Source organism: Manis javanica, chromosome 13, assembly GCF_040802235.1.
Source record: "Manis javanica isolate MJ-LG chromosome 13, MJ_LKY, whole genome shotgun sequence".
NCBI classification, from domain to species: Eukaryota; Metazoa; Chordata; class Mammalia; order Pholidota; family Manidae; genus Manis; species Manis javanica.
Window position 1 is genome coordinate 92,827,626 of NC_133168.1, and position 22,006 is coordinate 92,849,631.

Consider the following 22,006-nt stretch of genomic DNA (forward strand, 5'->3'; position numbering starts at 1 on the left):
CGGGGACAAAGACTTTGGATAAAGGAAATGCCCTTGGAATGCTAAGAATGGGAGGCCTCTAGCTTGGAGATACAGGCGTCCTCAGTGAGGAGTGAGCAGGCGGGGGATGACTCAGTCTTTCCTGCCTTTACCCCACTTCTCTTGATAAATCAGCAGGGCCATCTGCTGGGTTGCCTGACGCCAGGGATAACTGTCCTGTCTCTGACAGCTGACTTAGGGCACGAGGCTTGTAGACAAGCCAGTGACCCACCAGAAGGCTCCGGACTGGGGGCCCTACCCGAGGCCTTACTGAAAGGAGGAACTGGAACCCTTTCCCGACCAGAAAGAGCATGTGCAATGCACAGAAGAGGTCCCAGGGTACAGCCAAAAGGCGAAACTTTATTAAGAACTGATTTCAACAAGAAAACGAGTGGATACACCTAGAAACATGGACGGCATCTCCCCCAGCAGCAGGCAGGGTGGGGAGGGAAGGCAGGAGGGGTAGGCCTGGATATGCCCCTCTCCGGCCCAGCAGGAGTGGGATCCCAGGGAAAGGACCAGGTTCCCTTCATCCACGAAATGAGGTCCTGAGACTCCTTCACCCAGGGAAGCCCAGGACAGGAGCTGAGTGCAATATGCTGAACAGCCAAGGCCCAGGCCTGGAGGACGGTGGACAGAGGGGTTTAAGATGTAACTCCTCTAGGCTGACATCACCAGGGGGGCGTCATGGGCTGAGGGTTCTGCAGATATGACATCACCACTGCAGAGATGGACAGCCTGGAACAGAAGAGTGGTGGCAGTCCCGGATGGGCAGGCATGGGTCCCCCTGCGCTCATTCAGGAGTCCCGCCTTCTCCACGCCCAGGCTCACATGAAACTACTCATCATCTGTTTAGTGTCCTCAGAGCTCCGGGAGTTGGCGAAGCTGATGAAGGAGCAATAAACGGCGACCCAAGCGCACCACTTCAGCTGGCGAAAGACACAGGGATGGTGGGTTAGGTCAGTGAGAGGCACACCAATGAGCTCCTACAAGAACATTCCCAGGCACCTGATTCCTGGTGCAGCTTGGACCTTGCACCCAAGGAATCCCTGAGTTCCATCCCCATAGTCTAGTCCAGGTACCCAGTTTCTGGTTCTACTGCCTGTCCTGCGTCTCTGACCCCACCAGGGACCCTCAAGGTTAAGAAAACTGGCCTTTGACATCCACCATCATACTTAAGGACCTCACCCTTCCTCCACGAAGCCCCTCCAAGTTGCTTTATAGCCTGGCCCCACCCTCAGACTGATATCCCGCCTGACCCAGACCCTCGACTTCCCCAAGGCTGTGGCTTTCTACGCCTACCGTTTCCCCAACCCCTCCTCCGCGCAAGCTCAGGCCCAGCCCCCTGGGCGCTGGCTCAGTGACATTCCGAATCCGCTCCCAAGCCTCGTTGACAGGCGGAACTACGACAAAGGAAACTCGGCCCCGCCCACCTTGAGCATGAGGCCGCACATGCTGAAGATCATGCCCAGCAGGTTCATGTAGTCCGGCGTCGGGTCGTCCAGGGCCGGGTTACACTCGCTCGGCGGGGGCTTGTACCTGCGGCCGACTCGAGAGTCAGAGGTGCTCAAGTTCCGCTCCGCCCCTGGGATGGACAAGCGCTTCCCTGGTCCCTTGCCCAACACCCAAGCCCTGTTCCCATGATGCTGGGGTCATCACCTGAACACTTTGTTCGGCCGCCGTGGGTCCGACATACTGTTGGCGGACATAGCGAGTGGGACGTGGTGCCTCTTCCACTACTGGAGTTGCAGCTTCCGACATGGAACGCGAGGGTGGCTTTTAGAGTAACACCCGCAGCCCTCGCGCTTCTGTTCCTAGCGGGAGCGACCAGGACTCCCTCCAGCGAGTGGACAGAGAACTAGAAAAAGCCAAAAAATGATCCTTGAAAACAGAAAAGTAACCACGATGCAGAAGCAGGTTTCAGTATTTCCACGGCTACCTCCGACAAGCCGTGATGTTGAACCGGAACTGAGAAAGAGGAAGTAGACTGTGGGGGACAACGATAAGGTTACACCCACGCGTAGGTTCCGTGGGTGCTGAGCCTGTGTACGGAAGGATAAAAGGAGGCCAGGAAGGGGCCCCGCAGCAATGGCTTTCCCTGAGCCCAAGCCGCGCGGCCCGGACCTGCCACAGAAACGGGTGAAGACGCTGGACTGCGGGCAGGGAGCGGTGCGAGCCGTGCGGTTTAACGGTGAGCACCTTGGCCTTCATAAGGCGTCCTCCTCCCGCCTCCCGAGATCCCCTCCCCAGTAATCCCTCCGTGCTGTTCCCCAGTGGATGGCAATTACTGCCTGACGTGCGGCAGCGACAAGACCCTGAAGCTGTGGAACCCGCTGCGGGGGACGCTGCTGCGGACGTACAGTGGCCACGGCTACGAGGTGCTGGACGCGGCCGGGTGAGCCGGGGCCACGCCGGGAGCCGGACGCCGAGGCCGGACTCAGAGGTCGGCGCTGAATTTCCCTCCTTTGCCCTCTAGCTCCTTTGACAACAGCAGCCTCTGCTCCGGCGGTGGAGACAAGGCCGTGGTGCTGTGGGATGTGGCATCGGGGCAGGTCGTGCGGAAGTTCCGGGGCCACGCGGGGGTGAGTGCAAACAACAAGCCTCCTTAGAGCGTGGATAAAGGAGGGGACCCGCATTAGCGGGTAGATGGTGACAGGGACAACCCCCTCACCCATTACAGTGCAAGGATCCCTCCCCCAAGGCCCGGTGTTCACCAAGTCACGTCCTTGCAGTTCTCCCGGAACTTTTCAGCTCCCCTATCCCTAGCCTTTGCCCATGTTTTAACCTGCACTGGGAACCCTGCCTTTATCCCAAACCACCAAAGTCCAGCCTCCTCTGAGTGGCAGTTCCTGTTTCTCAGAAGGTGAACACGGTGCAGTTTAATGAAGAGGCCACGGTCATCCTGTCTGGTGAGTCTGGGGCCTAGGCATGGGGACCCAGGATACTGCCTCTGACTCCACGACCTGAGCTCACCCTTATGCTGGCCTCACAGGCTCTATTGATTCCAGCATCCGGTGCTGGGACTGCCGCTCTCGGAAGCCTGAGCCAGTGCAGATACTGGACGAAGCCAGGGATGGTGTATCCAGCGTGAAGGTGTCAGACCATGAAGTCCTGGCGGGGTGAGTGGGACAGGAACTCACTCCTCCCAGGTGCCACGGGGGACCTTAGCTGCCCTCTGTGCTTAGATTAAATCTGCCCTCCTCAGCTCACAAGGCCCGGAAGTCTGGTGCCTGCTGACCTCCCAGATTTATTCATTCCCAGCCTCATTTCGTTGAAATCTGCCAAGCATGCTTCTTGCCCAGGACCTTTGCAGTGCTTCTTCCTCTGCTCACAGTGCCCTTCTGCTTGTTCAGAGTGTATCTGAGCACTTTCTGTGTGCCACTTTTTTAGTTACTGAGCATATAGCAATGTGCAAAATAGGGAAAAGTCTTGCCCACATAGGATAGATATTCTACTTGGAGGGGACAACTTAAAAAGTTCCCACGCACGACTGCCCTAGTTGGCCACGATGCAAGGGCGTGCCATTCCCGCCATGGGTGGAGTTTGGGACCCAGCCTGTGGGTTGGCTCCTGCTCACATTTCCAGTCCCAGGTTGGATGTCACCTCCTTGGGGAGGCCCTCCTAGACTGCCTTCAGTCCATGAGGCTCCTTGTTGGTAGAAAGTGCTCCTGGCTTGGTCACAGCTGTCCCGCGCCCCAGGGTCTGGCCAAGGGAGGACAGTTGGTACATATCAGAAGCAGATGGAGTGGCTCCTAGTTGACCCTGGGTCTGAGCCTCAAGGGCAGTACGTTGGAATTCCACTTTGGAATTCATTTCACTGCGTGTTTTCCATGGCCAGTCCGGAGGAGGCTGAAGGTGACAAGAAGGGCAGGCCCCGCCTTGCTCTCAGGCCCTGGCTGGGTGGTAGGACTCAGGGACATGGAGGTTGCCTGGACCTGTGGACCCATTGGCCCCAGTGGGCACTCTGCTGGACCCACCCCCTCTTGCAGCTCTGTGGACGGCAGGGTGAGGCGCTATGACCTGAGGATGGGGCAGCTCTTCTCAGACTACGTAGGCAGTGAGTGTGGCTAGGGCTGTGGGGCAGGCCGGGAAGGTGGGGGCAGCAAAAGTAGCCCCAACCTCACCCACCTGCCCCACCCCCAGGCCCCATCACCTGCATCTGCTTCAGCCGGGATGGGCAGTGCACCCTGGTGTCCAGCCTGGACTCCACACTGCGGCTTCTTGACAAGGACACGGGAGAGCTGCTGGGCGAGTGAGTCCTCGAAGTCCTGGGGCCTGTTTCCCACCCCTGGTGAGGCCCAACACCCCTGATCCCACTCTTCCCAACCCCAGGTACACAGGCCATAAGAACCAGGAATACAAGCTGGACTGTTGCCTGACTGAGCGTGATACCCATGTGGTCAGCTGCTCTGAGAACGGGAAGGTGTTCTTCTGGGACCTGGTGGAGGTGAGCCTCCCCACCTCCGCTCCGCACAGGGCTGCCTGCCCTGCCATCGCCCAGCCCTTACCTCAGTTACTCCCACGCCGGAAAGAGGGAGCTATTAGAGCTGGGGGCTAGAAGGCAGAGTGAGAGGACCAGGCAGGAAGGGTATTCCTGGCAAAGGGAACAGCATGTGCTAAGGCTTAGAGGTACGGCACAGTCAGGAAACAGCATTTTGTGACGGCAGTGGTTGCAGCAGGATCTGGGTCAGGCAGGGCTGCCAACGCCAACCTGAGCCACTGAGGCAGAGGAGCCAGTGGTAGCATCTGATCCCAGGTGAGACAGGACTATAGTTGAGGAAACCTGAGCTACCTCTGAGCAGCCCCGGGGCTTCTAGGCCCAGTCTCTGAGCCCTGTCCTGACATGTCTCAGCCTGGTGGGGGCGGTCAGGCTGAGGGATTGTTCTGACTGAGTGGGGTCAGAGCTGGGGCTTGGCAGGGGACATAAGTCCCCTAAGAGGATGGGGAGGAGGGGCCTTGAGGCCCGGGAGCCAGCTCTCACTCTGGCAACTAAGAAATGATCTGCCCACCTCGTGAGGACACGGTAGCCTGGAAGTCACCCAGAAGGGGAGGGCACGTGAAGGACGGTGCAGCTGAGGGGTTCAGTCTGGAGCCGATTCGGTTTGCAGTGTGAGGGAAGCAGTTAGGGGCAGATGCTGAAGAAGCGCTGGTAGCTGCCCCCACCCCTTCGCTCCACAGGGTGCCCTGGCGCTGGCCCTGGCTGTGGGTCCCAGTGTGGTGCAGTCGCTGGCCTACCACCCCACGGAGCCCTGCCTGTTGACCGCCATGGGGGGCAGTGTGCAGTGCTGGCGACAAGAGGCTTACGAGGCTGAAGGCGGCGCAGGCTGAAGCCAGGGGACCCACCATCACTCGGGACACGGACACAGACTCAGAGGTCCCCTGAGACCATTTATTCTGGACATGCTGATCAAGGAGGGGCAGGGGCTGGGCTGCAAGCTAATAAATAGAGGGGTCGGGAGGCCTCCTTGGGGCCACAGCCATTCAGTCTTCATTCTTCTCAGGCATGAAAGCATCTGCCTTCTGGGCAAAGGTTTCAGCCACAAGCAGGGGAAAGACCAGGGAGGCATCAGCATAGACCTGCAGAGGGGACCCAGGTGAGCCACAGGAGCCGTGGACCAGCCTGGGGGCCCTGCGCCCATCGGGTGGCCAGCCCTCACCTTGACAGGCTGTGCGTCCACGCGGATCTTGCCCCAGGAGACAGCTTCATCTGGCCGGGCACCCGAGTCGGAGCCATCAAACTCCTGGGCCGTGTTGATGTAGACAGCATAGTCGGCCCCATTCCGCTGTGGGCAGGGACAGGGCGGGCTAGTCAGCCAGTTGCAGTAGACAGACACACAGGCTGGACCCTGTAGCCAGAGAGGCCGAGGAGCGTGTCCCCGATGAAGGAAGCCCTGTTGCACTAGCCCCACGTCACTGCCTGCGCTGAGGGGTCCAGGGCTTGCTGGGCAGAACTGCACCAGACGCACCTAGGTAGGATCGGCCCTGTGCATCTGCTCAGCAGGAACTGCCACTGACCACAAACCGCCTCCCCGCCAACCCCCATGGCCGCCACCGTGGTCCTGGCCCCATCGTAGCTCTAGGGAACCCTGCCTTTTGTTCCCCCAAAAGCAACCAGAGGGCATCTGTGAGCACCCGAGTCACAGCCCTCAAGGCCCTGCTGACTGCCTGCCTCCTCCCTGCCTCTTCCCCCCTCCTGTCCTGCCTCACTGGCCCTCCGCTCTTCATTACTTCAGGCCCCTCAGAGCCTTTGCGCCAGCTCTTCCCTCTGCTGGGAACTCTTCTCGAGGCAACCACAATGTACTTCCCCAAAACCTCTGCTTACAGGTCACATTTCCCAGAACTTCCCCTTTCTGGAAACGACCTCTGTCTCTTGCCATCTTGTCATTCCTGTTTTGCCCATAGTAGGTACTGTCACCTGATACGCTTGTCACTTGTTTGCTGTCTGTCTTCCCAACTGGAGAGCAGGGGTCCTGGCCTGTTTAGTGTGCAGCGGTCTCCCCGGCCTCTAGCACAGGCCTAGTACACGCATGTCTCCACGGCAGGCCCGAGTGCCACCCCGCTGTGGACCAGGCATGCTGTCCCCACTCACCATGAGATTGGCATTGGCAATGTGGTGCTTAACCACACCCCCGCCCAGGATGATCATGCCAGAGCGCTTGGCGAAGATAGCCTGTGTATTGATGAGCCTCAGGTCTGGGGAGGAAGGCTGCGGTCAGACTGTGGGCCCAGCCAGCCCTCCTCCCCTGCTCCTCTGTGGCCCCAGCGCCTCACCCTCAACAATGTCCAGGACCAGGCCCGGGTTCTTATAGGAATGGAAGAAGATCATGTCCCCCAGTGAGCCATCTGTGAGCGCTGGGCTCAGCACAGGGATGTGGTGCTGGGGGAGGACAGGACAGGAGAATGGCTGGAGCTCAGAGCCCAGGGAGGGAAGCCCAGTCCTCCCAGTGGAATCGCCTCCCCTCTGCCTGATTCTGAGCAGGGTACTTAAGTTCTTTGGGCCTCAGTTTCCTTGACTGTAAAATGGGAACAGTAATAGCACATAGTATATATGGGAAAACTCACAAAAAACACTTAAGACCAAGTGTGTTAAGAATGACAGCTCTTGTTATTTTTCCAACTGCTGGACCTCAGTCTCTGAAGAGTGTGGGACTCTGCTACGTCCCGGGGGGTTGCTAAGCACTGCCCAACGCGCCAGGTGTTCCAAGAGTAGACCCAGAATCACAGGACCACACACTCAATGGGTGCGTGACCTCAGATTGCCTAGTGGGGATGAGTATAATACTGTTTCCCCAGTGGCTGCTCAGACAAGGTAACACCTGCCACAGCCTGCTGTCTTTGCTCCCACCCGGCCCCTCACCTTCTGGGCCCAGTAATACACCGACTCTGGGTTGTTGATCTCCTTGCCCAGCGATCATCTTGGAAGGAGTCCACTTCACGCCCTAGGAGAGAGCATGTACTTCAGCCAGCAGTGACTCCCCAGCTCCCACCACAGTGGCCCCTCAGGATGCACCAGCCCCACCTCCGTGTTCTGCTCTAGCACCATCTGGTCCAGAATGGGCATTAGCCAGTCCTCAAACTTGCAGTAATTGTCGTTGGGCACCAGCAGGTTTCCAATCCTGGGGACAGAAGGCATGTAGGTATGAGACCTCGGAGCCCTCTGCCCAGCTCCCCTGCCCATCTCCACTCAGGCCCACCACCTGTTGATCCCGTTCTCCCGCAGCTCCTTTCCCCGGAGGCTGAACTCGCCCAGATATGTGGGCGCCAGGCACTTGATGAGATCCTCTTCCACGCCTCCAGCTGTGGTCACCAAGACATCCACCTGCAGTCAGGGGTCACTGAGGTTGGCCTAGGAAAAAGAGCTCTACCCTCTAGGAAAAAAGAGCAGGACTCCTCTAACTCCCCACCTCAATTCAGTGACCCTTGGGGAAGCTCTGCTGCTGTTCCTCTGCTTAAAAATGACCTCTAATGGGTGGGGGGATAGGTGAAATAGGAAAAATGGGGGAAAAAATTAGACTTATATCTTGCCCTGGGTGATGGTTACATGAGCTGTTACATGTTACACAACATATGCATGCCAAATTCATCAAGCTGTACACTAAGATTTGTGAATACCTCAATTTAAAACACCAACCCATATCTCCCTATGTTTTTTAAACGATCAGTGATCTTATTGCCCATTAGGACCCTGAAAGGCCAAGGCCACAACCCCACCAGGTCCCCACCATGTTGTGCTGCACAAGGTAACGGACGGTCTCACGGATGCCTGAACTAATGAGGTTGGATGTGTATCCCAGAAAAATGGTGCAGCCGGTGAGTGGGCGGCGGCTCTGGGTCAGGTCTGCATGCTGGTCTTCATCTGGTGACAGCGGCTCCAGCTTCTTCTCTATCTAGGCGCAACAGCAGGATAGGGTGAACCTACCGCCCCAGTCTGCGTGCGGCCACGGGCTCCAGAAGACTTTCTGAGGCAGACTCCACCCCCAAGCTCTGCCCACTCGGAGACAAGGGGCAACTTCTCCCTGGAACCAGGGAACGAAAACCCCCGCGACTCCCACCTCTCGCCCCCCTCCGCCCCAACCCGCACCCCGGTCCAGGCTCCGCCCCGTTCACAGCCTGCATCTCAGGGCACAAGCTCAGAAATCGGAGAGCACTGCCTTGGTAGGCCCGGTTCCCCTTCCACTGGGAAGAGCAAGTGCAAGCTCAAAGCCCCGCCCCGATTTAGGCTCCAATTCCTCCCTCAACCACAGGGTCTTGTCCCAGGCTCTGCCCATTCCAGGACACTTTCACACACTGCGTATGCGGAAATATAACGAAGTTCTCCATGGTGGCCCTACAAACAAAGCTGTGCCAGTTGTATACAGGTCCCAGGGCAGCCATATTGTGCTGTAAAGATGCCCTGCAGCATTTCTCGGCTATGTCATGAGACTGTCACAACCACGACAAGAAAGAACGAACGACTACTAATACCCAGGGAAGATAAACTGGTCTGGTTCTCTTGTCCTTGGGAGAATTCTTAGGAAAATGTTTAACAGCCCTTATCCTTACCTCCCCTCACACACAGCATCGGAATATCTATGGAATGGTATTTTTGAAAACATCCATACCACACCCCTAGATGTATTAATAATGTACCCTTCCTACAGGTATGGTCTGCTGTAGAGAAGGTATTTAGTAAGATGTCTCCAAAGGAAAGGGCTTTAGAGCAGTTTATCAGAACACTGATGGGCTGCTCTTGGGCCATGGTCCTCAGGACTACGAATAAACTCTTTCTGAAGACGTTAAGAGTCGTGTTGATTTCAGCTGACACCTACAACCCGCCCCCCACCTAAAAACCAGCCCCAGCCCCATCCTGTGCAAGGATATCGCGGCTGCAGGGCAACATTCCCTTCCCAGCACATAGTCTCCCACCCCGGTGGACCGCACCTCCCGCCAACAATTAGACCCCGCAACGAGGGACCCGCATCCTTGCCTGAGGAATTCCCGCCCCTCCGCGTCCGGCATTGGTACTGGAAGTCCCGCCCCAGGCCTCACCATCGCGTTGACTTGCTGCACAGCGCGCCCGAAGTTGGTGGCCTGGAAACCAGTGGTGCCGAAGGCCTCCAGCAGCGCGCGGTAGTCCACGCCGCGGTTGAAGTCATAGCCCCGGACCTGGGTGCTCTCGGATGGCAGCGCCAAGCTGTGCTTTAGCACAGCGGCCAGCGCCGCCGCGGGCGCCTCCCTTTCCCGGGGCCCCTCCATGCTCTTCCAGTCGCACTGTCAGATCAGAGCCGCCGCAAGCCAGGCCTCCAGCGACCTCGAAACGCGCTAAGCCCCGGTACGCGTCTCTGTAGAATGCAGGAAGTTATACTCGGAAAAAACGACGGGGAAGAACCGGACGTTAGTCACATGACCCCGCTTAACGCCGGTAGTTGGGGGCAGCTATCTGCGCATGTGTTGTCGTACGGAAGCCGCAAGGACCCTGTAGTCCCTGATTCGCGTCTTCGCAAACTCAGATGAATGAAGATTCCTTTTACTGCCGCCTACTGGAGACCGCAGCTTGGACTACCGCGCGTGGAGACTGCTGCGTGGCGCTTGCCCGTTCATTTCTGTCCCCTTGCGGAAGGAGGATGGCTTCTTAGACGTCTCCCTTGGACAAGATGCGAGTCATCAGGAAGTGTCAGACAGTTTCTGCCTCTGAGCGTCTCCAGTCAACCGGGAGAGTGATCCCTGTTCGTGCCTCGCCAGTCCCCAAAGCCTCCTCCACATGGTACATAAACCTGTCTTCCTTCCTTCGGTAGCTGCAGCTATCACCTCCTCCGGGAAGCCTTCCGTCACCTTCCCTGGGCAAGGGACCTCCCTCTGGGATCCAGGGCTGACATCTCTTTGCCTCCAGCAAGACTGAGGCCCTCGAGGAGGGGGGGATGTCTGTATCTCATGGGTCCTCCTAGCCGTGCGCAAAGTCTGGTCCAAAAGGGCCTCCTTTAATCACTCACTGTGGAGTCTAGTCTACGATGGGCTCTGTGCTGGGCGCTGCAGATTTATCAGTGAACAAGACACAGCCCCTGCCCTCCTGGAGCCCACCGTTCGGGGAGCTAGAAAGGTAACAACTCTGATAAACGCTATTCAGGAATTAAACGGGATGATGGGGGACTATTTGGAGTGGAGTGGAGGGAGGGATTGGTGGCCTTATTTGGAGGGACAGGTAGTTGGGGAAGAACACTACAAAGATGACATTTGAGTCAAGACCAGAAGGCTACAAAGGGCCCCGTATGTGAAGATCTGGGGGAGGACATTTCCCTACCGTCCTCCAGCCGCCACAGCAAGAGAGAACAGCCAGTGCATAGGTCTTGCTGCCAAAGAGGAGCCTACTTAACTGGAGAAACAAAAACACCCTCCATGACATTCTTTTCTTTTTAATTCTTCTTTTTCTTTTTGTTTTTCTTTTCTCCATGACATTCTTGACAGCCCTTGCTTGGATCTCAAACTCACCACCACACCCCTCCTAACCCTGATTTTCCTCAAAGTTTCCACATCTCAGCAAAAGCACCACGCCTTGGCTTGTCTGCTAGGCTCAAAACTGAACTTAATGGCTCCGCTTCTGTCATACCCCACCATCCATCCATCAGCATAACTGCCAAGTCCTGCCTACAAAACAGGTCCCAAATCCAGGTGCTTTCTTGTCTTGCTTTGATTTTTTTTAGATATAACTGACACATTATATGAATTTCAGGTGTACAGAACGACTCAGTGTTTGTATCCAGGGGCTTGTCTTCATGCCCATGGCTTCCACACTGGGCTGCCTCCCTTTCTGTCCATCTCCCAGCTGTGCACAGAGAGCCCGTTAAACAGACCCAGATTCATCATTCCTTGTTAAACCCTCTCACAGTGGCTCCTTCCAAGGAGTAAAACCAGGCTTTTCCCCATGGCCTGCAAGGGCCCCTGCTGACTTTTTTTCCCTCATCTCCCACCACTTGCCTGCAACTCATTCTAGAACTTGCCCTCTTTGCTGTTCTAGAGCCCATTTAGCTCTTTTCTGACCAAGGGACGATGCATCTGCTGCGCTCTGCCTGAACAGCCACTTCCCCATCTCCTCCTTCTCTTCTGAGCCTCAGATCAAACGTTGCCTCCTCCAAGAAGCCCACCTGACCACCCACCTCACCCTTACCTTCCTTTTGATGTCATTCACATCACTTAATACACTTTGTTTGTCCATCCCTCCCTGACTACAACCGGCAGCTGCATGAGGGCAGGATTTTGCTGGGTGTCTGCTGTTCGTCCTACTCTGAAAAGTGCCGGGCACATATGGGTGTCAGCATGATCAGTGAGGGGTGAAGAAAGGAGAGGTTGATAAGAAATGAAGTCAGAGCAGGCAGAAGGGGCAGACAAGGCAGGGCCCTTTGGGCTGTAGTAAGGAGGGTGAGTTTATTCCAAAATAGAACTGAACACCCAGCCCTGGAGATCTACTTTGGAACACAAACCTACATTGTGCACAGCTTCTTGCATCTCCCATTTTTCTGCTGCCCCCTCCTGTGCCACTAGCATATCTCTCAGCAGTGTGACCTCAGTTTTCAATAGCTTTTGTTCCCTTTCAGACCATCCCACAGCTTATCTTCCTGGACATCTGTCACTGGAGGGCATTTCTGTCATTAGTAACACTTTCCAAAGCTGCAAGAAACAACCAGCCCACTTTTACTGCCACCTCATGGCCAATCAGTTCCTGAGTCCCCAATTTTACAAAGGGCAAACTCTACTACCTCCAGCATCCCCATTTTTTCCGAATTCTGGGGAGGGGCCCATTCCTCTAGAAGGCACTTTGCTCCAGATACCATCCTCACGGGGGGATCTTCGGATGAATCCTTGCCATCTACAGGGGAATCCCCAGGTGAGTCCTCAGCACCTCTAGGGGTCTAAGAGTATCTCCCCATCATCTATCTATAGGAGCAGCCCACCCAAAACACTGCACCCATGAGGACCGATTTCAGGTTCACCGGATCTTGCCAACTACACCAGATGTAGCCCCAGGGGGAACAATGTTCCAGGCCAGGGCGAGTCCCCTTATGAGACTGCAAAACCAAAAACAGTCAAGGCAAAGGATAGGGAGGAAGAAAGGCTTTTATTTCTTAGTTGCTAGCCAGGCTCTGCACCATCTGTCTCCTCCAGCCATGGCTGGTGCTCTGCTTCCTCTACCCACCCCTTCTAGAAGGAACTCCAAGGGTAGGTCCTTGACGCCTGGCAGATGCCAGACCAATTACATACCAGGAATGAAGCGGAGGAGAGAATGGCCATTTTCTCTCCACCCCTTGTCCAAGAGGCTGCAAGGCTCTGCATTGATTATAATCATTGATTTGTAAATGACTAAGGCTACATGGGAGGTACTGGAAATTCTGCCAATGAGCCCTTACCTCTGTGCCCTCTGGAGCTTACAGACAGGTTAGAGGAATGTATACAATAGATTTATACCAACTACACGAAGCACTTGTGATGTGCCAGGTATTCCAAGCCTTCTTCCCAGGATAACTCCTTCCACAGTCTGTGACCTTATGTAATTGAGATCCTGTGATGATGGCCAATTGACAGGGGGAGAAATGGACGTGCTTACTGAAAAGCTAGGTGACTCACCCATGGTCACATTCCTACTAAGTGGTTAAACCTGGAAGTTGAAAGTCAGCTGGTAACTCCCTATTCTATAATCTTAACCATGAAATTTGCTCCCTAAATATGTCACACCATGGACACAATGGATGAACGTATCAAAAAGATCATCTACCATGATCAATTAGGATTTATTCCAGGGATTCAAGGATGGTACAACATTCGAAAATCCATCAACATCATCCACCACTTCAATAAAAAGGACAAAAACCACACGATCATCTCCATAGATGCCGAAAAAGCATTCGACAAAATTCAACATCCATTCATGATAAGAACTCCCAACAAAATGGGTATAGAGGGCAAGTACCTCAACATAATAAAGGCCACATACGACAAATCCACAGCCAACATCATACTTAAACAGCGAGAAGCTGAAAGCCTTTCCTTTAAGATTGGGACCAAGACAGGGATGCCCACTCTCTCCACTTTTATTCCACATAGTTCTGGAGGTCCTCACCACGGCAATCAGACAACACAAAGAAATAAAAAGCATCCAGATTGGTAAAGAAGAAGTCAAACTGTCACTGTTTGCATATGACATGATATTGTACATAAAAAACACTAAAGACTCCACTCCAGAACTACTAGGTCTAATATCTGAATCCAGCAATGTTGCAGGATACAAAATTAATACACAGAAATCTGCTGCACTCCTATACACTAATGATGAACTAACAGAAAGGGAAATCAGGAAAACAATTTCATTCACAATTGCATCAAAAAGAATAAAATACCTAGGAATAAGCCTAACCAAGGAAGTGAAATACCTATACCCTGAAAACTACAAGACACTTATGAGAGAAATTAAATAAATGGAATCACCTTCTGTGCTCATGGATGGGAAGAATTAATATTGTCAAAATGGCCATCCTGCCTAAAGTAATCTACAGATTCAATGCAATCCCTATCAAAATACCAAGAGCATTCTTCAACGACCTAGAGAAAATAGTTCTAAAATTCATATGGAACCACAAAAGACCCCAAATAGCCAAAGCAATTCTTAGAAGTAAGAATAAAGCAGGGGGGACCTTGCTTCCCAACTTTAAGCTCTACTACAAAGCCACAGTAATCAAGACAATTTAGTACTGGCCCAAGAACAGACCCATAGACCAATGGAACAGACTAGAGAGCCCAGATATAAAACCAAGTATATAGGGTCAATTAATATACGATAAAGGAGCCATGGACATACAATGGGGGAAATGACAGCCTCTTCAACAACTGGTGTTGGCAAAACTGGACAGCTCCATGCAAGAGAATGAAACTGGATTATTGTCTATCCCCATACACAAAAGTAAACTCAAAATGGATCAAAGACCTGAATGTAAGTCATGACACTATAAAACTCTTAGAAGAAAACATAGGCAAAAATCTCCTGAATATAAACATGAGCAACTTGTTTCTGAATGCATCTCCTCGAGCAAGGGAAACAAAAGCAAAAATGAACACATGGGACTACATCAAACTTAAAAGCTTCTGTACAGCAAAGGACACCATCAGCAGAACAAAAAGGCATCCTACATTGTGGGAGAATATATTGTAAATGACATATCCGACAAGAGGTTAACATCCAAAATGTACAAAGAACTCACATGCCTCAACACCCAAAAAGCGAATAACCCAATTAAAAAATGGGTGGAGGATATGACATAAAATTCTCCAAAGAAGAAATTCAGATGACCAACAGGCACATGAAAAGATGCTCCACATCACTGATTATCAGGGAAATGCAAAGAAAAACCACAATGAGATATCACCTCACACCAGATAGGATGGCCAATATAAAAAAGACTAAGCAACAAATGCTGGCAAGGATGTGGAGAAAGGGGAACCCTCCTACACTGCTGGTGGGAATGTAAGCTACTTCAACCATTGTGGAAAGCTATATGGAGGTTCCTCAAAAAACTAAAAATAAAAATACCATTTGACCTGGAAATCCCACTTGTAGGAATTTACTAAAAGAATATAATTTCTCAGATTCAAAAACACATATGCACCCATATGTTTATTGCAGCACTACTTAAGATAGCTAAGATATGGAAGCAATCTAAGTGTCCATCGGTAGATGAGTGGATAAAGAAGAGGTGGTACATATACACAATGGAATACTACTCAGCCATAAGAAGAAAACAAATCCTACCATTTGCAACCACATGGATGGAGCTGGAGGGTATTATGCTCAGTGAAATAAGCCAGGCGGAGAAAGACAAGTGCCAAATGATTTCCCTCATTTGTGGAGGATAACAACTTAGCAAAACTGAAGGAACAAACCAGCAGCAGACTCACAGACTCCAAGAAGGGACTAGCGGTTACCAAAGGGGAGGGGTGGGGGAGGGGATCAGGGGGAAGACAGTGTAGCACAGAGAAGACAAACAGTTGACTCTGTGGCATCTTACACACTGATGGTCAGTGACTGAAATGGGATATGGGGAGGACACGATAACAGGGTGAATGTAGTAACCACATTGTTTTTTCATGTGAAACCTTCATGAGTATGTATCAATAATACCTTAATAAAATAAATAAATGAAAGAAAAAACTCTTACTTCTTGGCAAAAAGTAAATCTGTGGCATATTACTACAGTGATGGACAGCAGCTGGAATGGGGTATGGGGGGGACGACTCGATAATATGGGTGAATGTAGTAACCACATTGGTTTTTCATGTGAAACCTTCATTGGGGTGTATATCAGTAATACCTTAATACCAATAGAAAAAAGAATCTTACTAACTTCCTGGGTGTTAAAATGCAATCTTATCTTTAAGATGGGATCCTTCCTGCCTTTTACTATGTGACTGGGCTTACTTGCCGTATTAATTGCCCGGGTTATACATTACTTGATTAGGGGCTCCAGGAGGAAAAGCAGCATCCGGGCAAAGTTAAAGATAAGCCGGGCCTTTTAGCGGGTAAAGTAAACTTTACAACAGCCTCATTTAGTTGACACAATGAAGACATGGGCCATGCTGAGGTATTTTCTTATCTGGGGGATGTTCACACATTCCAGGCCGAGTTACTCCTGGCTTTTCAGTTTTAACTCATCCTCACTGAACAACGCTTATACTCCTAGTAGTTTGGTATTGAGAGAAGTAACGTGACTCTGACTGCGCTCAAGTGTGGAATACGGAGTTTTGGCCGGCGTCTTTTCCCAGAGGCCCTCACGCTACGCTGACTACACCCACCGTCCCTGTCTCAGAATCTCTGCGGCTAGTTACAAATTACTCAGCTGCAGGCTACAAACCTCTATGACGGAAATATAGGGCTTTTTAAATACAAGAAAACGCACTGGCTATTCCCAGACCAAAGTAAAGAAACTTCATTCCCAAATAAAAAATACGAGAGGTAACTCATGAAAAAAGTTTTAATTCTAAAGGCGCTGCCTCCGGGCGGCGTCTCCCCCGCCGCCCCGCCGAAAGAATCCACACACAGCAAGACGCCCACCGGCCTCCCCGTCTGCGCGGCCCGGCCCGGCCCCTCCGCCTGCGGCCGCGACCCAAGCGGCGGTGGCAGGACGGCGGCGCGGCCCCAGGCCTGGCGAAGAGCAGCCGCCCTCACCGCCCGGTCCCGGTCGGAGGAGCTGCGAATCCAGTGAGCCCCGCGCCCCCTGCCCCGGCGAACTTCGCCGGCGGCGCGGGCGGCCGCTCTCGGCGCACTTGCTCCACCTCCCTCCTCCCCGGGCAGCCCCTCCGGCGGGGCGCGCCGACTCCCGACCCCCGGCCGGGCCCACGAGCCCACCACCCGCGTCGGCCGCTTCCCGGCCACACGGGCGACCCATTGCCCGCCGAGCAACTTGCACGGTCGCGCCCTCACCGGCTCCAACGCGACCTCAGGCGGAGCCAGGGGTGCCCGCGTCCCGCCCGGGGTCCGGCCGCGCCCCGAGACCATCTACCCCGCAGAGCTGTCGCTGTCGCCTTCATCCTTCAAGCAAGGCCCGCTCTTGACCATCCACCGCAGATCTGCGGCAGCGTGAGCCGCTCCTCGGCCGAGCTCTCGACATCGATGGTCTTGGCGACGCGGTCGGCGGGGTACAGCTTGCCCCACGCGCTGCGAGGCTGCTCCTCAGCCGCCGCCGAGGCCGCAGGCAGGCCCGCGGGGACGTCGGGGTTCCCGGTAGCGTCGCCCGACGGCGCCGGCTTGCAGGTGGCAGACCTCGACTGGCTGAAGTCAGGCCGGGAGAGCGGCTTGAAGTCCGGGTGGATCTCCACCACCTGGAGGGCTTCGGCCATGGTGGCCGCCGCCCGCCGCAGGAGAGCCGAGAAGGGGAGAGCGCGGCGATCCGAGGCTGAGGGGGCGCGGTCGGTGCCGCCGGCGCACCTGGAGGAAGGCGCAGCCAAGCACAGCGAGGGCCCAGAACTCGGCGGGCCCATCAACATCTGGTCTCCGCCGGTTCGCTGCGCAGAAGGGGCGGCTCCTCTGGCCGCTCCTGCGGACAGGGCCGGCCGACCGGAGCGCAGAAGGTGCCGCAGGAGCTCCCTCTCGCGCCGACGTCCGTGACACTACTAACTCTTGAATATGCCGCCGGACTTCCGTGCTCTGCGCGAGCGCCCAATGGTTGCCTTCGCCGCGGCTCCGGCCCGCCCCTGACTGAGCAGTCAGCCAATGGGAGCGAGGCTGGGTGGGGACAGCGGCCGCGCGGGGCCGTGTTTTTTTCCTTCACACTCCGGTTCGGCGCCTCGGAACCGCTCCTGCTCTCCGGGCTCTGAGCCTCTCGACCGCGCGGCACTGTGACTGCCGGCCGAGGACTCGAGTGAAGGCGGCGGCGGCACTTTGCCTACTACTGAGGCGCGGGGCGGAGCGCTCGGGGAGCGGGGGAGACCGCCGCTCCGCCTGGCCCGACCTCTGTGCGCGGCCGGGACGGCGCGGGGTTCCACTGGGTCGCCCCCTTTCGGCTCCACCCGCGGCCCCTCAGAGAGCGTGGGCCGGTGGGTGCGCGGGCTGGGCTGTTCGTTCCCGCGACCCGTCGGCCCCCGGCCCGCGGGGTGAATACTGCCTGCCTGAGCCTGATGAATGTTAATACCGCCCGTGATCAACCTTGTTTATAGCGCGCACCCTGATGTCAGGGGAAGGGCCCTTCATTTCTGATATTCTTCCTGAAAAACCCGTGAATCCAGGCTAACCTTGAGACAACTTAGAAAACCCGGGTATTCTAGAAAATACCTGAACAAACTGTCAAGTTAATTTAAAAAAAAAAAAAAAAAGGAAAAATTGAACAATTGTCACAGACCAGACAGGAACTTAGGAGACAAGACTACTAAGTGTAATATGGTATTTTGAATGGGATCCTGGAACATGAGAGGGTTATTTCTGGGAAAAGTAGTGAAATAGGAATGAAGAGTGGAAATATAGTTCATCGTAATGTAGCAATGTTGGTTTCCTAATTGTAACAACTGCATGACTGTATTATAAGGTGTTAAAAAGGGGAAAATGGGTGAGTGGTATCCAGGAAACCCTCTATACCATCACTGCAATTTTTCAGTAAATCTCAGTCTATTCTAAAATCAAAAGTGGATTATAAATACTGTAGTGTACTCTGATAGACTGTGACTGTAATGGGGTATGTGGTGGGAACTTGATAATGGGGGGAATTCAGTAACCACAATGTTGCTCATGTAATCGTGTATTAATGATACCAAAATAAAAAAAAAATAACAATGTCGTGTATTAATGGGTAAATAAAACTGGCCCTTGATGGCTGCTGGTGAGACTATATTGATAGATGCCTTTAGGGGGCTCAGACCTAGTCTAACTACAGCCGTTTCTCATTTCTAACATGATTTCTAAATAAACTTTTCATCAAAGTATAAAATTTATTCAGAGGACATAAAATGTGAATGAATTTTATAAAAAGTGAACACACCCATTTATTCACTGAGGTCAAGAAAATAATTTTTTGATAAAGCTCACTGTAAATAATAAAGTCCTCAGAAGTCCCCCACTTGCTCTCCTAAATCTCTTACCCTTACTCCTCCCCAAAGGTAACCATTATCCTGACTTCTAATACTAGAGATTAATTTTTCTAAGTTTTTGCGTTTATGTTAGGTGAATTTGTACATTACACACTCTTGCGTCTGGCTTCTTTCAGCACTGTTTGTGAGACTTTCGTGTTGTCCAGTGTAGCAGGAGTTTCTTGAATTTCTATTGTATGCATATACCATAAGCTACCCTGCTCCTAATGGACATTGAGCTGTCTTCAGTAGTTTTGATTATTACAAACAATGCTGCTGTGAACATTCTTATCCTCATCTTTTGTACACCTCTCCATAGATTTTCATCACCTTGGTGTCTAAGAGATGTAGTAGTTGGTGGGGGAATGTGTTTTCTTTTTAATATTTTGTTTTCAATGGTACTTACAGTGCTCTTGGGAAGTATGTAAGTTTGTGTTTAAGGAAAGCAAAAGACAAAGACTAGGGGTGAAGTTCCATTTCTGCAACTAGATAGACGGTCATCATCGTTCCATCTGCCCTTCCTCCAATCTTCTCAAGAAGCATGCCAGTGCCATGCTTTGCGGGGCAGAAGAGCCAAAGAGTCCAAGGAAAAGGGCGATGCTTATCAGTTAGTGGTGGCGCTGACTCAGTGGGCGAACTAACTCCTAGTTATTAAATGGAATGTGGTTTGGAGCTGAACAGTATCCCATGCTGTAACAGCACTATTACAAATAAAGTCCCAACAAAGCACGATTGTGCATTAAGTCACCAGCTCAGCAAGCTGGTTATGTTTTGAAGCTTTGTTAGCTTCAAAAGTTACAATGTTCTCCTCAGAGGGGGAGGCAGGCAAAGGACCAACAGATTCAAAACTGTTCTTGGCCTCTAACTGCTCCAACACTCGCCATCATATCCTCCACTATTTTCAAGTGGTTTTTCCTTATCTTAAAACTAAATGCCTACTAGTTATAAACTTCGGGGCAAGGAATATGCAGGACAAAAAGATACTAGATCAGAGAGGCAGAGACACCATTCAGCATGCTGCAGAGAGAGCCAAAAACATCCTCTCCAGGTCAATTAGGTTTTCTCTCACTGGTTCCCAAGTAAGGTTGTCTGCCAAGTCAAAACCTCTAAGAAAATGCAACTATATACATTTTTACATAACTCAACCAAAATAATTTACCTCTCTGTGAAATCTGAAGTTAACTAGTTTTGTTGGGAAGTGGTGTTCACTAATATTAGTCCAAGGCTTTTGATGTGCCTGTGGCCCAAAAGCACGAATAATAAATAATAGCCAATAGGAGGGATCTCTTAGTGCACTTTTTTAAACATCTTCCAGTCTAAAGGAAAGTTTCATTTTCCAATTAATCTATCAAAATATCAACCTAGAAACAGTCAAAGCCATTAAGAAAAAAAATAGAATTTTAAGAAGTCCATCCAAAAGTCAGCTAGTCCAAACCCTTTTTTTTACAGGTGAGGAAACTGAGGCACAGGGAGGTCAAGTGACTTCCCCAAGTCATAGCGTCAGAACTGTCAGTGAAACCTAGTTCTCTGACTTTAAATCCAGAGGGGTTTTAAATAATGATACTGCATGACTTTGTGACTTACACGGTATCACTTTACTTGTAGAAAGATTAGTCCATCCAGCTCTGCTATAAGAAATTCTGTGATCTGGGATAAATTATGACTTCTCTGAGCTTCTTCACACTTCTCTGAAATGTGCTTAACTCGCAGACACTGCAGAGACTTAAAAGGGAGCATATATGTGAAAGTACTTTGTGAACTATAAAGCAGTATGCAAGTGTATGAATGTTATTAATAAGAGTTAAAACATGTCAAAGGTCAGAAACTTAGTATAAAATGTCAGAATAGAACCTTCATGTTCATTCTAGTCTAATCCTTTCAATTGTCCCCCGAGAAGAGAAAAGCCTGGGAAGATGGGAGTAACTTACACAAAGACTTATGGCAAGTTGCTGGCACAGCTGATATTCAAATTCAGATCTCCTAACTTGCAGCTTCCAATGAATGATGTCTGATATCTTGGATAAGTGAATAGTAATTCCAAACCAGTAAAAGGTAGTTTAAAATAATCTGATAAAACTCCAGACTGAATTTATATAGGTCCAAAAGGGATATCTTGAAATACATTTTTAATAGAAAAAAAATTAATAAAAACTCATACTGTTTTTGATGTTTGGTACTATTGCTTTTTCTGTAGCTCGGATCATTTACTTAAACACTTAGCAATAATAAAAGCTGGCCAGTGACTGAGAATAATATAGAAGAAATACCACTTGGAAGAGTGGATAGAAGAGCTCTCTGCCTCAGGGAAGTTCATGCCTATGGGTCTGTGATGGGTGGGACACACAGCCATTAGAAAGAAGCTCACAACCAGAGCCTCAGGTAAACCCAGCAGTGGCTATAATCCCTCTCCTTCCTACTTCATCCTCTTTTAAGTTTTGCATGAGTCCCTGTGCGTCTGCATTAGGCAGATCCCTGTGGTCTATTCACAGAGTGACATGGTAATCGATAGGAAAAAAAGCATAGAATGGCTAGAATTAAAAACCTGAATGAGAAAAGACATGAAGGAGGTATCAGAGTCTCAGGGTATTGTGTGGAGAGGGGGCAGCATGGTGGGATCCATACACAGCCAGCTGCATACAGGCTGGCTGCACAAGGCAATAGGCACTTGGCAACAGCATCCACTAACAGGTTCCCAGCAGGAAGGGTGAGCTCTGATATTCAAACTACAGAATGCACTGAAGGACTGTCAGGGCCACGGCCAGTAAAGGCGGACTCCTAGCATCCAAGGCCTCACCTGTTTACTAAACCGAAACTTCAGTGAAGCCCAAGTTGCCTTTGTGTTTTTCTTGTAGATTTCTGAAAGTGGTAACAAATGTAGCAGCCCCAGCAGCAGCAGCTGCAGCAGGGGGAGCAG

The 22,006-nt window shown here is 52.0% G+C and overlaps 3 protein-coding genes and 1 pseudogene across 4 annotated transcripts in view; 2 read left to right on the forward strand and 2 right to left on the reverse strand.

Moving 5' to 3' along the window:
- The window catches only part of LOC140843068 (uncharacterized), a 180,798-nt gene that overhangs the window by 132,681 nt on the left and 26,111 nt on the right, over positions 1 to 22,006 (forward strand). The gene's annotated exons all lie outside the window — the stretch shown is intronic.
- Positions 359 to 1,870, reverse strand: LOC140845818 (PAT complex subunit Asterix). 2 transcript variants are annotated; one of them, XM_073220905.1, is made up of 4 exons: positions 1,678 to 1,870; positions 1,452 to 1,557; positions 850 to 947; positions 359 to 638 (listed from the first exon to the last, which is right to left on the reverse strand). In XM_073220905.1, the coding sequence occupies exons 1-4, from the start codon at positions 1,725 to 1,727 to the stop codon at positions 578 to 580; spliced, it is 315 nt and encodes a 104-aa protein (XP_073077006.1). In that variant the 5' UTR covers positions 1,728 to 1,870; the 3' UTR covers positions 359 to 577. The 2 variants fall into 2 exon arrangements, with proteins under 2 accessions (XP_073077006.1, XP_073077005.1); XM_073220904.1 differs by having other exon boundaries at positions 359 to 756.
- On the forward strand, positions 2,004 to 5,494 carry LOC140845810 (WD repeat domain-containing protein 83). Its single transcript, XM_073220897.1, has 9 exons — positions 2,004 to 2,209; positions 2,293 to 2,413; positions 2,495 to 2,600; positions 2,879 to 2,927; positions 3,011 to 3,137; positions 4,008 to 4,075; positions 4,162 to 4,270; positions 4,351 to 4,465; positions 5,197 to 5,494. Exons 1-9 carry the CDS (start codon positions 2,107 to 2,109, stop codon positions 5,344 to 5,346), a joined length of 948 nt encoding a protein of 315 aa, XP_073076998.1. The 5' UTR covers positions 2,004 to 2,106; the 3' UTR covers positions 5,347 to 5,494.
- Positions 5,382 to 9,912, reverse strand: LOC140845804 (deoxyhypusine synthase-like; annotated as a pseudogene).